Raw genomic sequence first — 16,667 nt, 5'->3', positions numbered from 1 at the left:
TATGGGGAGTTATTTGTGGTGTCTGCAAGGGGGTGAATTTAAAAAAGGGGGTGAATTTAAAAAAGGGGGTGAATTTAAAAAGGGGGTGAATTTAAAAAGGGGGTGAATTTAAAAAGGGGGTGAATTTAAAAAGGGGGTGAATTTAAAAAGGGGGTGAATTTAAAAAGGGGGTGAATTTAAAAAGGGGGTGAATTTAAAAAGGGGGTGAATTTAAAAAGGGGGTGAATTTAAAAAGGGGGTGAATTTAAAAAGGGGGTGAATTTAAAAAGGGGGTGAATTTAAAAAGGGGGTGAATTTAAAAAGGGGGTGAATTTAAAAAGGGGGTGAATTTAAAAAGGGGGTGAATTTTTAAAAAGATGATGAATTTAAAAAGGTGGTGAATTTAAAGGGGATGAATTTAAGGGGGTGAATTTAAGGGGGTGAATTTAAAGGGGGTGAATTTAAGAGGGGTGAATTTTTAAAAAGATGATGAATTTAAAAAGGTGGTGAATTTAAGGGTGGTAAATTTAAAGGGGGTGATTTTAAAGGGGGTGAATTTAAGTGGGTTGAATTTAAAGGGGGTGAATTTAAAGGGGGTGAATTTAAGGGGGGTGAATTTAAAGGGGTGAATTTAAACAGGGGGTGAATTTAAACAGGGGGTGAATTTAAACAGGGGGTGAATTTAAACAGGTGGTGAATTTAAAAAGGGGGTGAATTTAAAAAGGGGGTGAATTTAAAAAGGAGGTGAATTTAAAAAGGGGGTGAATTTAAGGGGGGTGAATTTAAGGGGGGTGAATTTAAGGGGGGTGAATTTAAGGGGGGTGAATTTAAGGGGGGTGAATTTAAGGGGGGTGAATTTAAGGGGGGTGAATTTAAGGGGGGTGAATTAAAAAGGGGGTGAATTTAAAGGAAGAAGAAAATTTCACAGTAAAGAGTTGCTGGGGAAGAGTCTGCAGTGAAGGCAAATGGCTGAATTGGTGGCTCTTGTCTTGTTTTAAACCCTCAGGAGCCCAAAATGACTCGTTCCAAACTGAAGGAGGTTGTGGAGAAAGGGGTGGTGAGTCTGAAATCTGCTTTTACTGTTGCACCCTCCCCTTTCCCTGGGTGGGGAGCAGGGGCAGGGCCTGAGGGAGCAGCTGGAGCTCTGTCAGGGGAGGGTTAGGGGAATATTGGGAAAATCCTTCTCCCAGGGAGTGGTTGGGCACTGAGCAGGCTCCCCAGGGCTGCCAGAGCTCCAGGAGGGTTGGGACAACCCTCTCAGGGGCAGGATTTTGGGGTGTCCTGGGCAGGGCCAGGAGCTGGGTTTGGATGATCCCTGGGGGTCCCTTCCAGCTCAGGGTGTTCCGTGGCTGGTTTGGGGTTTGGGGCCTCCTGAAGGGAGTTTAAAAGCTCTCACATGGTGGAGTCTTGCAGTGGGAAAAAAAACCAGTTAAAAGGGTGTAAAAGAAAGTTGGTTGGAGCTGAGCAGCGCAGGGCAGGGCAGGGCAGGGCAGTGAATCCCTTTGTCCAGAGGCTGCTGCCTGGAGATCCCAGGAGGGCTTTGGAGCCTTTGGCTGAGCTCTGCTTCTTGCTTGGCCACTGTGCAGGTGGGGCTGAGGTGCTCCTTGGGTTTAAGAGCTCCCTTTAAGCTGTGGGAACAGCTCTGAAGCAGCTCTGGGGTTTCTGCTCTCCCCAGGTGATCCCGACGTGGAACATTTCCCCCATTAAGAAGGCGAACGAGGTGAAGGTGAGTGGGATCTTCTGGATCCTCTCTGGGCTCTGGGGTGTTCCCTCAGTCAGAAATCTCTGCTCTGACCCTGCTAATCCTGCCCATTAAAAGCTTCCCACCCTGGGACAGCAAAAATTCCTGTGACAAATCCCCCCCAGGGTTGTTACTTCGATTTTATTTTTGTTTAATTTTTGTACTGATTTCTACCTTTCCCCATAAAATATTTGAGCAAATTGAAGAACTTTGCATGGCCTCTGGCTGCTTGTGCACATTTCCCTATGCAAAGGCAGGACACTGAGTCTCTCTGATGGGATTTAGTGCCTCCCATAAGTGAAGAAATCACTTCTGTTGTGCTGCAGCCACCCCAGTTTGTGGACATTCCCCTGGAGGAGGATGATTCATCTGATGAGGAGTACCAGCCTGATGATGAGGATGAGGATGAGACTGCAGAAGAGGTGAGTGCAGCTTGTGCAGAGGCCTGAGGCAGGAGAACCCTCTTCATTTTAACACCTGTGAGTCATCCCGGACCTTCTAGTGATGTTCCTTTGTCGCTCTGTTATTAACTTGGCTGAAAAAGAGCCTCTGAGGTGTTGGCTGGAGCAGAGTTTGAGGCCCTTCTGCCTGTCTTGCCCTGCAGAGCCTGCTGGAGAGTGATGTGGAGAGCACGGCCTCCTCCCCTCGGGGGGCCAAGAGGTCCCGGGCCCGGCGCTCGTCCGACGAGGAGGGGGGGACCCCCTGTGAGGTAACCCCGGGGGGGAGCCCCTTCCTCCTTCAGAACCCGGGGGGGAGCCCCTTCCTCCCTCAGAACCAACCCACAGTCCTCCTTCCTCATTTATTAGCCCCACATCCGGGTGCTGGGTGGATTTAGGGTCCCCCTGCCTTGGCTGCTGCGTGGCCAGTGAAGTCCAAAATAAGCCCTTAAAGCTCTTGGGGTGGAAACAGTTGTCTCAGGTGATAATTATTGTCTCAGATAATGGTTATTTTTCTGGTTATTTCTGGGAGGAGTGCAGGGGAGTTGCTGTCTGTGCTTGGCTCAGGAGGAGAAAGTGGGTTTTGTAAAAGCATGAAGGTGTTTCTGGTGACTCTGGACACCAACACCTCGGTGGGAGTGGAAGGTGCAGAGTGATTAAGGACCAAGGATCAGCAGAGAAGGGCAAGACGGTGCCTGAGAGCTGACCCTGCAGTCAGAAAGAGCAATATTGTATTGATATTTCCCCCTTCTGCTCACCATGGGCTTGGATTCTGCCACAATAACTCGTTTATCAGCTCTAGAAATGTTGAGGCTGATACTCAAACCCTCCAAATATCTCCCTTCCTGCAAGTCTTGACGTATCTCTATGCTTTCTGAGAGCCCAAGTGAGTGTGACACGAGGAATCCATTTCCTCCTGGGAAGCTTTTCCCTCCTTCCTTCTTGTGCCAGGCCAGGAGAGAAAACAACAACAACAAAAAAAGAGAGACTTTATTCTGTCCTTTGGAAACCCGTGCTCTAAATCCAACCTTTTAACACCAAGGCCTCTCTGACTAGGTGGAGAAGGTCACTCCACCTGCTGTGAGGCACATCAGTGCCGAGGTTGTTCCCATGGGGCCTCCACCACCTCCCAAGCCCAAGCAGAGCAAGGACAGCACGTTCATGGAGAAGCTGCACGCGGTGGACGAGGAGCTGGCCTCGAGCCCCGTGTGCATGGACTCCTACCAGGTACAGCCCGGGGGGGTCACCTGGGCACAAATCAGGGGGATTTCTGGGGTTTGCTGCCCCTGCTCTCGGTGCAGTCTGCCCTCCTTTGAATCACAAATGGAGCCCTGAGCAGGCTGGGCTGGGGAAAGTGTCCCCTGTTGGGACAGGGTGATTTTTAAGGTGCCTTTAAGGTCCCAAACCCTTCTGTGGGGCTGTGACCCTGTGGAATTGGATCTCCACAATGGCTCTGTGGGAGAATAGGAGTAGCTATAGTGTGTATATGTATATGTATATATATATATATATAAAAAATGTATATATGATATAGATAATGAAGGAATGTTGTTGGTGACACAGACTTTTAGTTTCTTGTAACTACACTTTGTATTTGTGCTCATGAGTCTCTCACTGCCTTTATTTTGGCTGTTAAAGGCACCTCTCTGACATTTACAACACTGATGAGAACAGTTCTCCTCTTTGCAAGCAGTCCTGTTGGCTGAGTTGTGGTTTGCAGGAGCAGTTTTTACTATTTACTATTAACTGTTTACTATCAGCTCTTTACTAGCTGAGGAAATTGGTTGTCCAGTTTATTGGGAACTGAGCTCAGTTCCAAATTGGAGCTGAGGAAATTACTTGTCCAATACCATTTACTGTTAACTATTTACTATCAACTATTTACTATTAACTAACTATTTACTATTAAGTATTTACTATCAACTATTTACTATTAACTAACTATTTACTATTAACTGTTTACTATCAACTAACTATTTACTATTAACTAACCCTTTACTATTAAGTATCTATTTACTATCAACTGTTTACTATTAACTATTTACTATCAACTATTTGCTATCAACTATTTACTATCAACTAACTCTTTACTATTAACTAACTCTTTACTATCAACTATTTACTCTCAACTATTTACTATTAACTAACTTTACTATTAACTATTTACTATCAACTCTTTACTATTAACTAACTATTTAGTATCAACTATTTACTATTAACTATTTACTATTAACTGTTTACTATAAACTAACTCTTTACTATCAGCTATTTACTATCAACTAACTATTTACTATTAACTAACTCTTTACTCTCAACTATTTACTATTAACTCTTTACTATCAGCTATTTACTATCAACTAACTCTTTACTCTCTTTACTCTCAACTATTTACTATTAACTAACTTTACTATTAACTAACTTTACTATTAACTAACTTTACTATTAACTATTTACTCTCAACTAACTCTTTACTATCAACTATTTACTATTAACTAACTTTTCTATTAACTATTTACTATTAACTAACTTTACTATCAACTATTCACTATCAGCTAACTATTTACTATCAACTCTTTACTATCAACTAATGATTTACTGTCAACTCTTTGCTATTATGTCTTTGCTATTAACTCTTTGCTATTAACTCTTTACTATTAACTATTTACTAGTAACTCTTTACTATCAACTAACTTTTTACTATCAACTCTTTACTATTAACTAACTTTACTATCAACTCTTTACTATTAACTAACTGTTTACTCCCAGCTCTTTCCCTCAGCTCTTTGGCAGCTGGGTGGGTTGGCAGTGAGAGCAGCCCTGTGTGCTGTCAGTGATGGGAGAAGGGTGGCAGTGGGAGCAGCCCTGTGTGCTGTCAGTGATGGGAGAAGGGTGGCAGTGAGAGCAGCCCTGTGTGCTGTCAGTGATGGGAGAAGGGTGGCAGTGAGAGCAGCCCTGTGTGCTGTCAGTGATGGGAGAAGGGTGGCAGTGGGAGCAGCCCTGTGTGCTGTCCGTGATGGGAGGTTGGCAGTGAGAGCAGCCCTGTGTGCTGTCAGTGATGGGAGAAGGGTGGCAGTGAGAGCAGCCCTGGTTCCTGCTCTGGGTGAGGGTGGGTGCAAGGCCTGTGCTCTGCCCCACACTAATGGCAGACACTGCAGGGGCAAACACAGTTAAACACACGTGAAATCAAACGGTGGGAGTGGAAACTGCTGGTGAGAGTGCAGTGTGAGCTGATGAACAAACCATAATGAGTTTGTGAGCAGGGAGAGCGGGCAGAGCTGGGCTCCCCCTGCCCCAGCCGAAGGATTCCTCAGGGTGGTGCCCGTGCTGGGCTCTGGGGAGGGCAGGGCCGTGGTGACAGCGCTGTCCTTGCCCCTGGGCAGCCCCTGGAGGACAGCCTGATCGCCTTCAGGACCCGCTCCAAGAGGCCCCTGAAGGACGTGCCCCTGGGGCAGCTGGAGGCCGAGCTGCGCGCGCCCGACATCACCCCCGACATGTACGACCCCAACACGGCCGACGACGAGGAGTGGAAGAGGTGGCTGGGGGGGCTCATGAACGACGACGTGGAGAACGAAGGTGGGGTGGCAGATTTGGTGGGCTTTGCTAGCTGGATTCGGGGTCTGGGGGTTTAATAAACCGAGGGTTGGGGCGGCGTTGGCACCACGGTGACGCCCGGGGTCGATCCGGGCTGGGGATGAGCAGAGGGAGGAGGATTTGAACATGAGCCAGTCCAGAGGAGGCACCAAGGTGAGCAGGGCTGGAGCAGCTCTGCTGGGAGGAAAGGCTGGGAAGGTTGGGATTGTTCAGCCTGGAGAAGGGAAGGCTCCAGGGTGACCTTCCAGGACCTGAAGGAGCCTCCAGGAAAGATGGAGAGAGGCTGTTCACAAGGGCTTGGAGGGCCAGGACAAGGGGGAATGGCTTCAAACCGACAGAGGACAGGGTCAGATGGGATATTGGGAAAAAATTCCTCCTTGTGAGGGTGGGGAGGCCCTGGCACAGGTTGCCCAGAGAAGCTGTGGCTGCCCCTGGATCCCTGGAAGTGTCCAAGGCCAGGTTGGATGGGGCTTGGAGCATCCTGGGCTAGCAGAAGGTGTCCCTGCCCATGGCAGGGGGTGGAACAAGAGGATCTTTAAGGTCCCTCCCAACCCAAACCATCCTGTGATTTTATATTGAAAGCCTGAAGCTTTGTTTTCTGTTCATACCTGATGTCCTCATGAGCCTTTCCTGCCCCAGCTTCCCTCATCTCCCCCAGGGACCTTGGTGAGAGTTTTCAACCCTCAGGGCCCTCGCTTGGGAATATTCACTGTCCAGCACAAAGGAAAGGGGTGGGTTTAACTCCTTGTGCTGCATCCTGAGCACCTACACCTGAACCCTGTCCTACTCCTTGAGAGGGACCTGTTTGGGGAGAAACAGCTTTTTGTTCTTTGGGAAAGAGCAGGGACAAGCTTTGGGGCTCCACCTCCTGTTCCTCCTGTGTTTGCTGGTTGCCCACAGCTGGTTGCAGTCGATTTTCACCCGTGTAAATTGAACATGAAGCACAAACTGGACTCCTGTTACTGTGTGAAACCAAACTTGGGTGAAAGTCGGGTCCCAGGGAATCCAGCTGGCTCTTTAGGACGGGACAGGCAGCAATTCCAGCCCTTCCTGGGCCGGGTCAGGCAGGGAACAAAGTGCTCCTGGGTGGCCCTGGGGCAGGGCAGTGACAGCCCCAGATGTGCTTCCCCTCAGATGAAGCTGATGATGACGATGACCCCGAGTACAACTTCCTGGAGGATCTGGACGAGCCGGACACGGAGGATTTCAGGAACGACCGTGCCGTGAGGATCACCAGTGAGTTCCTGGGGAATCCTGGGGAATCCTGGGGAATCCCTGGGGAATCCTGGGGAATCCCCCCCCTCCTGGCCCCTGATTCACTCAGGGAAGGGTTTTGTTGCGAGGGTTTCTGCAGTGGAGGGTGATTCAAATCTGCAGCTTTGGGCTTTGTGGGAGCTTCACCCCCTGGCAAAGCCTGAGCAGCAATGTTTGGGTGCTGATAATAAACCTGGAAGCTTCAGCCAGTTCAGGCTTGAGTGTTCGCCTCGTTCTTGAGTGCAATTAAATTTTCTCTTAAGTCCTCTCAGTCTTCAACTTATTTTATAAAGATACCACTTTCCACCTTTGCAGCAAAACCACAGTCCCTTCAGGTGTTATTACAGGTTAACATAACTCTGAATTCAGTTGTGAAAATGAGGGTTTATATTGTGTTTTTGAATCCAGACAATCTCAGTGAAGTATTTTTGGCCCAGAATTAAAAAGGGAATTGTCAGGGGCCTTTCCTTTTTGGTCCTCTCTGCAAGAGGAGGGTTTCCCTTTGTGAGAGAAATTCCTTAGATGACTTAATATCATGACAGGATTACTGAGCATTTCTCAGAAGAGGAGGAATATTCACACTTCTTTTTGATTTTTGCTTGCAGAAAAGGAAGTGAATGAACTGATGGAGGAGCTGTTTGAGACAGTAAGTGATGAGCTGAGGGAAAGAGCTGTTGGATGTGACATGAGATGAGGGGAGGCACCACGGGGTGGGCTCTGGGGAGGCCACAGCAGGGGCAGTTTAGGCTTGGGATCGTCTGTAGGAACTCCCTGAAGTGCCTGCAGAGGTGAATGTCTGTGCTGAGAGGCTCTTCCTGAGCTTTATTAGCTGAAGGCAGTGGGAATGTGTTCCCTGGGTGTCCCCCCCTGGACTGTGGCTCCCTGTTCCCTGCAGTTCCAGGACGAGATGGGTTTCTCCCACATGGAAGACGAAGGCCCCGAGGATGAAGATGCTGTCCCCGAGTCCAGGCCGAGCTTTAACACCCCCCAGGCCCTCAGGTGGGAGCCTTTGGTTGGGGGGGAAAGGAGAGGAGCTGCCTGGGCAGCTCAGAGAGCTCTGGGATGTTTGAATTTGTGGGGTTGGACATGGAGCTGCCTGGGCAGCTCAGAGAGCTCTGGGATGTTTGAATTTGTGGAACTGGGCATGGAGCTGCCTGGGCAGCTCAGAGAGCTCTGGGATGTTTGAATTTGTGGGCTTGGACACGGATTGGACACTTGACCCTCTTTTTTTGACTTTGCTGGTTGTGATGCATCTGGAGGAGGTGTCAGTGGTGACAACGTGTCCTTTCAGAGAGAGACACGTTCAGAAGAGTGTCTGCACTCAAACATTGGTGCTGCCTGCTCTGCAAACAGCCCAGGCCTCTCAGAGTGGTGACAGTTCCCAACAAGGCAGGAGGATTCTGTCCCTGCTTCTTCACCTCTGTGCTGAACAGGGAGTCACAGAATGGTTTGGGTTGGGTGGAACCTAAAAGATCAACAAATTCCACCCCCTGCCACGGGCAGGGACACCTTCCACTAGCCCAGGTTGCTCCAGCCTGGCCTTGGGACACTTCCAGGGATGAGGAATCCATAATTCCCTGGGCAACCTGTGCCAGGGCCCCCCCAGCCTGGCAGGGAAGGGTTTCTTTGTAACATCCACTCTGAATCTTCATCTTCTTAAAGGGGAGGGTGAGGTTCTCTTGCTGCCCTGGTGGGTTTGGGGTGGCCAGGGAGGGACACCTGAGGGTTTGACCAAGTGTGTCACCTTCAGCTGGAGTGAATAACTTGGGTGTGATGTTGGCCCTTTCCATGGAAAACGAGGCCTGGGAGAGCTCAGGGCTGGGAATGAAGTGACTCCAAAGTTTGGAAATTGGCTTTTGATGATTTTTGGGTTGTGTTCAACATCACCTTGAAGAGCAGAGGGGCTAAAGCAGCTCCATCCCTGGGGTGGACGGGGCCTGGAGCAGCCTGGTCTGGAGGGAGGTGGAATGAGAGGAGCTTTGAGTCCCTTCCCACCCAAACCATCCCACGATTTCTTTCTGGGTGATGACAATTCCTCTGTATTTACCAAGCCCTGGAAAAGGGGGGCTGCAGGAGCAGTGGGGTCTCCTTATTTATGGGGCAGAGCAGCTCGAGGTGCAGCTGTGTCTGTTTGGGAAGGGAGCTAAAGTGAAGGCTGGAGTTCCTGGATGCTCCTTCTGGGATGAGCAGTGCCAGAGGGGAGCTCAGCAACTGTAAAACCAGCTACAGGCTGAAAAGCCAGGAGGCTTTATTCCCTCTTTTATTATTTTTATGCATTTGGGTTTGATTTTTATGCATTTGGGGGGTTTATTAGTTTTTCCTTGGTGGGCAGTTCTGCAATTGTTTCTTCCCTGGTTTTCTTTGCCCACAGGATTTTTAGATGTCCCATAAAACATCTTTATTTGCTGGGTTTGTTGTTGTTTTTATGATACCCTGCATCAGGAGCATCAGGGAACAACTTGACTTACAACTGACTTCAGGCCTCTCAGAGAAGGGAAGGTGATAACCAGCAGAAATCAGGATATTAACTGGTGTAGCTAAAATAAAATAGATAAAAATGAAATCATAAGTAAAGCAGGGCATAGCTGAAACTGTTTTTGAAAGGGTGGTGGCAAGTAAATCCTCTTTTTCTACTGCTTGTTGTAGGGTCTCTAGCAGAGTCCTCTGCGTGAAGCTGGGTGGTGATTTATTTGTTCATTTTTTTTTTAATAAAGTGACAGCTTTTGGAGCAGCCTGAGGTCTTTCTGGAGACCCTCCAGGTGATAAAATGCCCCCCAAAATACCTTGGGGAGACGACCAGCAGTGCAGGGATGGGTGGGAAGACTTGCCCAGTGTAAATAAGTGGGTGTTTTTCAAGGTGGGGAGTGTCTGAGGAGCACAGTGAATGAACTGTGATGAATCCCAGATAGAGTACAATATTCTGGATCAGTGGGAAGGGGGTTTAAACCCTTGGTTTGTTGGTATTTTGCTCTCCCTGGCTGCAAACAGGTTCGAGGAGCCTCTGGCCAACCTGCTGAACGAGCAGCACCGGACGGTGAAGGAGCAGCTGGAGCAGCTGAGGATGAAAAAATCCTCCCTCAAACCACCCCAGGAGGCTGAAAAATCCAAACCCCCAAGCGAGAAGCCCCTGCAGAGCCTGGTCCTGGACAGTGCCCAGAGGAAGAGGCTCCAGCAGCAGATGCAGCAGGTAATTAATTAAACGTGGGGTGGCCTGAGCTGATGAACCTTTGCCGTGGGGCCCTGGGAGCCAAGGGCACGGCAAGGCTTTGCTTCCTGAAAGGAATTCCTTGGAAAAGCTGCACCTGGCTGTTGTTAGGGATTGATTGCACTCAATTGGAATTGAGTGTGTGAATCAGAGCTGCTTTCTGGGCATCTCTTCTCACGTGGGATGGCCTTGGCCACCTTGGAATCCTGGCTCTGAGCTGTCCAAATCCTCTGCTTTCATCACCTGCTTTGTCACTGTCTGTCCAAATCCTCTCTTTTCAACACCTTCTTTATCACTGTCTGAGAATGTTATTCTTGATCTGATTTAGATTCTTCTTTTTCCCCCCCCTCCCACCATGAAAAATCTGTGTAAAACTTCAGAAATGGGCAGTTCTGAGAGATGAAGTTGCTGAAGAAATAGAGATGTGTTTGTTTAGGGGGGGAAAAAAAAAGTCCTCTCTGTGTGGGTTGTTTTGGTTGTGAGGTTTTGGCACAAAAGCTGGGAGACTGCCCTGAGATCACACAGACAGTGGGTTCAAAATCTGTGTATTTAAACTCCCTGCCAGTGGGTGTCAAACCTTCCCCTCAGTTTTCTGTTGTTCACAGGGTGTTTTTGCAGGCAGGGGTTTTTGGGGTGCTCTCTCGTGCCTCTGGACTTGTGCTTTTCAAGTTTTTTTATTTCTGACACGCTGAAAAAACCCCACTTTGTGTGATTTTTTTTTTTTCTTTTATTCTTCCAGCACGTTCAGCTCCTGACCCAAATCCATCTCCTGGCCAGCTGCAACCCTGCCCTGAGCTCCGAGGCCAGCACCACCAGGATGTTTTTGGTGAGGATGTGCCTGAAATCAGAGCTGCAGGAGCTCTAATACCTCCTTAGGATGAGCACTGGAGATGTTTGGAGGGATTCATTTGTTTGGTTAATCCCATCAAACTGAGAGAGGAGCCTTGGAAAGGTTCCAGGGATGGGGGGGGAGTTGCAAACAAATAAAAATCCCAGTTTGGGTTGGGAGGGGCCTTAAAGACCATCCAATTCCAACCCTCTGGAATGGGCAGGGACACCTTCCACGGGAGCAGCGGCCTTGGGCACTTCCAGGGATGGGAAACATGGAATAACCTGGGCCAGGGCCTCGCCTCCCCCTGCTCCTGCTCACAAACAGGGCTTTGGATGCTGGGTTGGCATTTGATCCCTGCCTTCCCCATGGAGGGCACTTCTCTCACCTGTCCGTGTGTCCTCTGTGTTCCCCATGGAGGGCACTTCTCTGACCCGGCTGTGTGTCCTGTGACCTGTCTGTGTGTCCTCTGACCTGTCTGTGTGTCCTCTGACCCGTCTGTGTGTCCTGAGACCTGTCTGTGTGTCCTGTGACCTGTCTGTGTGTCCTGAGACCTGTCTGTGTGTCCTGAGACCTGTCTGTGTGTCCTGAGACCTGTCTGTGTGTCCTCTGACCCGTCTGTGTGTCCTCTGACCCATCTGTGTGTCCTGTGACCCACCTGTCTGTGTGTCCTCTGACCTGTCTGTGTGTCCTCTGACCCGTCTGTGTGTCCTGTGACCCACCTGTCTGTGTGTCCTGTGACCCACCTGTCTGTGTGTCCTCTGACCCATCTGTCTGTGTGTCCTCTGTGTTCCCCATGGAGGTTAGTTCTCTGCCCTGTCTGTGTGTCCTCTGCCCTGTCTGTGTGTCCTCTGCCCTGTCTGTGTGTCCCCTGCCCTGTCTGTGTGTCCCCTGCCCTGTCTGTGTGTCCCCTGCCCTGTCTGTGTGTCCCCTACCCCGTCTGTGTGTCCTCTGCTTTGTCTGTGTGTCCCCTGCCCTGTCTGTGTGTCCTCTGCTTTGTCTGTGTGTCCTCTGCCCTGTCTGTGTGTCCTCTGACCCGTCTGTGTGTCCTCTGACCCGTCTGTGTGTCCTCTGACCCGTCTGTGTGTCCTCTGACCCGTCTGTGTGTCCTCTGCCCCATCTGTCTGTGTGTCCTGTGCCCTGTCTGTGTGTCCTCTCACCTGTCTGTGTGTCCTCTGCCCCATCTGTCTGTGTGTCCTCTCACCTGTCTGTGTGTCCTCTCACCTGTCTGTGTGTCCCCTGCCCTGTCTGTGTGTCCTCTGCCCTGTCTGTGTGTCCTCTGCCCTGTCTGTGTGTCCTCTGCCCTGTCTGTGTGTCCTCTCACCTGTCTGTGTGTCCTCTGCCCTGTCTGTGTGTCCTCTGCCCCATCTGTCTGTGTGTCCCCTGCCCTGTCTGTGTGTCCCCTGCCCTGTCTGTGTGTCCTCTGCCCTGTCTGTGTGTCCTCTCACCTGTCTGTGTGTCCTCTCACCTGTCTGTGTGTCCTCTCACCTGTCTGTGTGTCCTCTCACCTGTCTGTGTGTCCTCTGCCCTGTCTGTGTGTCCCCTCACCTGTCTGTGTGTCCTCTGCTTTGTCTGTGTGTCCCCTCACCTGTCTGTGTGTCCTCTGCCCTGTCTGTGTGTCCTCTCACCTGTCTGTGTGTCCTCTGCCCTGTCTGTGTGTCCTCTGCCCCATCTGTCTGTGTGTCCCCTGCCCTGTCTGTGTGTCCTCTGCCCTGTCTGTGTGTCCTCTCACCTGTCTGTGTGTCCTCTGCCCTGTCTGTGTGTCCCCTCACCTGTCTGTGTGTCCCCTCACCTGTCTGTGTGTCCTCTGCTTTGTCTGTGTGTCCCCTCACCTGTCTGTGTGTCCTCTGCCCCGTCTGTGTGTCCCCTGCCCCGTCTGTGTGTCCCCTGCCCTGTCTGTGTGTCCCCTGCCCCGTCTGTGTGTCCTCTGCCCCGTCTGTGTGTCCTCTCACCTGTCTGTGTGTCCCCTCACCTGTCTGTGTGTCCCCTCACCTGTCTGTGTGTCCCCTCACCTGTCTGTGTGTCCTCTCACCTGTCTGTGTGTCCTCTCACCTGTCTGTGTGTCCTCTGCCCTGTCTGTGTGTCCCCTGCCCCGTCTGTGTGTCCTCTCACCTGTCTGTGTGTCCTCTCACCTGTCTGTGTGTCCTCTGCCCTGTCTGTGTGTCCTCTGCCCTGTCTGTGTGTCCTCTCACCTGTCTGTGTGTCCTCTCACCTGTCTGTGTGTCCTCTCACCTGTCTGTGTGTCCCCTGCCCTGTCTGTGTGTCCCCTGCCCTGTCTGTGTGTCCCCTGCCCTGTCTGTGTGTCCCCTGCCCTGTCTGTGTGTCCCCTACCCTGTCTGTGTGTCCCCTCACCTGTCTGTGTGTCCCCTCACCTGTCTGTGTGTCCTCTCACCTGTCTGTGTGTCCTCTCACCTGTCTGTGTGTCCCCTCACCTGTCTGTGTGTCCCCTCACCTGTCTGTGTGTCTGGCCCCTCAGAGCGAGCTGGGGAACTTCGCCCGGAGCTCGACCCTGCTGCGCCTGTCGCTCCATCCCAAATTCCAGACCATGTTCCAGCCCTGCAACCTGCAGGGAGCCCTGAGGCTGCTGGAGGATTTCCACGCCCAGGTGCCCGTGGACTGGAGCCCCAGGAAGGCCGTCAAGAAGAGCAATGGTAGGTGAGGGGAGGGCAGGGGAAGGGTTTCCAGGGAGGTCATTCCCTGTGTTGTGGGAACTTCCCGAGTCCCATCTCCCTCCAGACCCGGTCCTGCAGCTCCAGTGCTGACCCCCCAGTCCCAGTGCTCCCAGTTCCCTGCCCAGCTCAGCACTGGGGGGGTGGTGCCCCCAGGGAAGGGGCTCCCAAACAAACCAGGAGGTGGTTTGGGTTGGATTTGGGATAGAAACCCTTCCCTGGGAGGGGGGGAGGCCCTGGCACAGGTTCCCAGAGAAGCTCTGGCTGCCCCTGCATCCCTGGGAGTGTCCAAGGCCGGGTTGGAGCAGCCTGGAACAGTGGAAGGTGTCCCTGTCCCTGCCATGGCTGAGCTTCAAGGTCCCTCCCATCCCAAACCATTTCAGCATTCTAAGAATTAATTAATTTTTTTGGGGGTGAGGTATTTTTAGACAAAACCACCCCCTCGGCTCCTTTTTTTGCTTCCTAATCTTACAACAGAATAAAGCACCTTAAACAACCTGCTGACTTTTATTTACCATCATAATCCAGCCACCTATTGTCCTGCAGATGATATTTGGAGCTGCAAAAGTCCATCAGGGGGGCGGTGAAACTGGAATTAATTGTTCCAAACGTGTTGGTCAGCACACATCAAGGAAATACTCCTTTCCTTGGGGGGGAAAGAAAAGGCTTTAAGACTGGTTCAAACATTTGGGTTGGGATTTTGCTGCTGCTTTAGAGAGGGAACTCATTGGAAATACTTCCAAGAGCTTTTTCATTATATATATAATATATATCTCTATATAAATATATAGATATAGATGATATATAGATATATAGATATAGATATATAGATATAGATATATAGATATAGATATATAGTTATAGATATATAGTTATACATATATAGTTATACATATATAGTTATAGATATATAGTTATACATATATAGTTATACATATATAGTTATACATATATAGTTATACATATATAGTTATACATATATAGTTATACATATATAGTTATACATATATAGTTATACATATATAGTTATACATATATAGTTATACATATATAGTTATACATATATAGTTATACATATATAGTTATACATATATAGTTATACATATATAGTTATACATATATAGATATAGATATAAATCTATAGGTATATAGATATATAAATCTATAGATATAGATATAGATAGATATTATATATATATAAAGCAAAAGAAAAGATGAAAAAAGATGGAAAGGTAGAGGAATTTTACCTTTGGCTGGTGTAAGCTTAGAAGGAAAAACTAAGAACACCAAAAACCAGGCAGAAAGGCTCTTTTTACAGTGAAGGCAGTAAAAGAAATGGTGTCTGTAGGAAGCCAGTGGTGGTAAAACATTTGTCCCCATCCTTTTTGTGTCCTTATCTGTTGATTCTTTCCCCCCAGCCAGTGAATTTTCCTGTTTGCCAAAGCAAGTGGCCTGGATTTTTGCCACCAGGAAAGTCTTCATGTACCCAGAGCTGCTGCCAATCTGTTCCCTGAGAGCAAACCCTCCCCGGGACAAGATTGTCTTCACCAAGGCAGAGGACAAGTAGGTGCTGGGGTGGGATAAGGAGGTGCTGGGGTGGAATAAGGAGGTGCTGGGATTTAATAAGTAGGTGCTGGGGTGGAATAAGGAGGTGCTGGGGTGGGATAAGGAGGTGCTGGGGTGGAATAAGGAGGTGCTGGGATGGAATAAGCAGGTGCTGGGGTGGAATAAGGAGGTGCTGGGGTGGAAGAAGCAGGTGCTGGGATGGAATAAGGAGGTGCTGGGGTGGAATAAGGAGGTGCTGGGATGGAATAAGGAGGTGCTGGGGTGGAATAAGCAGGTGCTGGGATGGAATAAGGAGGTGCTGGGGTGGGATAAGGAGGTGCTGGGGTGGAATAAGCAGGTGCTGGGATGGAATAAGGAGGTGCTGGGATTTAATAAGTAGGTGCTGGGGTGGGATAAGGAGGTGCTGGGATGGAATAAGGAGGTGCTGGGATGGAATAAGGAGGTGCTGGGATGGAATAAGGAGGTGCTGGGATGGAATAAACAGGTGCTGGGATGGAATAAGGAGGTGCTGGGATGGAATAAGGAGGTCCTTGGATGGAATAAGGAGGTCCTGGGATGGAATAAGCAGATTTTGAGATGGAATAAGCAGGTGCTGGGACGGAATAAGCAGGTGCTGGGACGGAATAAGCAGGTGCTGGGACGGAATAAGGAGGTGCTGGGATGGAAGAAGCAGGTGCTGGGATGGAATTCCTGCTCCAGATGTTTGGGGAGGAGCATTTCTGGGGTGCAGATTTTTGGGGAAGCAGCTGGAAGGCTTCTCACCCCCTGCTGCCCTCCTTCTCTCCCCCTGCCCAGTTTGTTGGCTCTGGGGCTGAAACATTTCGAGGGCACCGACTTCCCCAAGCCCCTGATCAGCAAGTACCTCCTGCCCACCAAAACCGCCCACCAGCTGACGGTGAGGATCAAGAACCTCAACATGAACCGGGCCCCCGACAACATCATCAGGGTAAGGGCACACACCTCAGGGGGCACAGCAGCAGGAGGGGCTGGTCCTTCCAGGAGCCCTTTTTTTGGCTGGCACTGAGGAGAAAGTGTCACCCCCTCGTCAGCAGGGAGGGGTTGTTCCAGGAGATTTTATGCCCTGGGGTTTGCAAGTTGTTGGTTTGACTCTTTGGAGCCCAGCATGGCCCTGGTACCACTGTTCTCTAAGTAATGCTGGTGACAAATCAGAAATACAAGCTTTAGAGTAGCAAAAGTGTAATAAATACAACCTTTAGAGTAGCACAAGTGTAATAAATACAACTTTTTGAGGAGCAAAAGTGTAATAAATACAAGCTTTTGAGGAGCAAAAGTGTAATAAATTCAAGCTTTTGAGGACCAAAAGTGTAATAAATACCACCTTTAGAGGAGCAAAGATGTAATAAATACAACCTTTAGAGTAGCACAAGTGTAATAA

At 49.6% G+C, this 16,667-nt stretch overlaps 1 protein-coding gene and 1 long non-coding RNA gene across 6 annotated transcripts in view; one reads left to right on the top strand and one right to left on the bottom strand.

Annotated features, from left to right (window-relative positions):
- Positions 1-16,667, top strand: part of LOC127463621 (GON-4-like protein) — a 35,388-nt gene that overhangs the window by 6,304 nt on the left and 12,417 nt on the right. For all 4 annotated transcript variants that reach the window (XM_051773317.1, XM_051773320.1, XM_051773318.1 and 1 more), the window contains exons 5-18: positions 986-1,036; positions 1,655-1,705; positions 2,047-2,142; positions 2,325-2,429; positions 3,214-3,384; positions 5,538-5,730; positions 6,883-6,984; positions 7,608-7,648; positions 7,898-8,001; positions 9,991-10,189; positions 10,947-11,033; positions 13,513-13,687; positions 15,124-15,268; positions 16,067-16,217. In XM_051773317.1, coding sequence (XP_051629277.1) covers positions 986-1,036; positions 1,655-1,705; positions 2,047-2,142; positions 2,325-2,429; positions 3,214-3,384; positions 5,538-5,730; positions 6,883-6,984; positions 7,608-7,648; positions 7,898-8,001; positions 9,991-10,189; positions 10,947-11,033; positions 13,513-13,687; positions 15,124-15,268; positions 16,067-16,217 — 1,671 coding nt within the window. The remainder of the gene's footprint in view (positions 1-985; positions 1,037-1,654; positions 1,706-2,046; positions 2,143-2,324; positions 2,430-3,213; positions 3,385-5,537; positions 5,731-6,882; positions 6,985-7,607; positions 7,649-7,897; positions 8,002-9,990; positions 10,190-10,946; positions 11,034-13,512; positions 13,688-15,123; positions 15,269-16,066; positions 16,218-16,667) is intronic.
- On the bottom strand, positions 11,179-13,348 carry LOC127463629 (uncharacterized). 2 transcript variants are annotated; one of them, XR_007900900.1, is made up of 6 exons: positions 13,169-13,348; positions 13,029-13,108; positions 12,769-12,828; positions 12,261-12,380; positions 11,783-11,852; positions 11,179-11,510 (listed from the first exon to the last, which is right to left on the bottom strand). It is a non-coding gene; the product is annotated as an uncharacterized LOC127463629 (long non-coding RNA). The 2 variants fall into 2 exon arrangements; XR_007900899.1 differs by lacking the exons at positions 11,179-11,510; positions 11,783-11,852; positions 12,261-12,380 and having other exon boundaries at positions 12,631-12,828.

The sequence above is a fragment of the Manacus candei genome, unplaced genomic scaffold (assembly GCF_025592945.1).
Source record: "Manacus candei isolate 608988 ecotype Guabito, Panama unplaced genomic scaffold, ASM2559294v1 h1tg000166l, whole genome shotgun sequence".
Classification (NCBI taxonomy): Eukaryota; Metazoa; Chordata; class Aves; order Passeriformes; family Pipridae; genus Manacus; species Manacus candei.
Note: the sequence above shows the minus strand (reverse complement) of the source record. Positions and strands in the feature narration are given on the sequence as shown.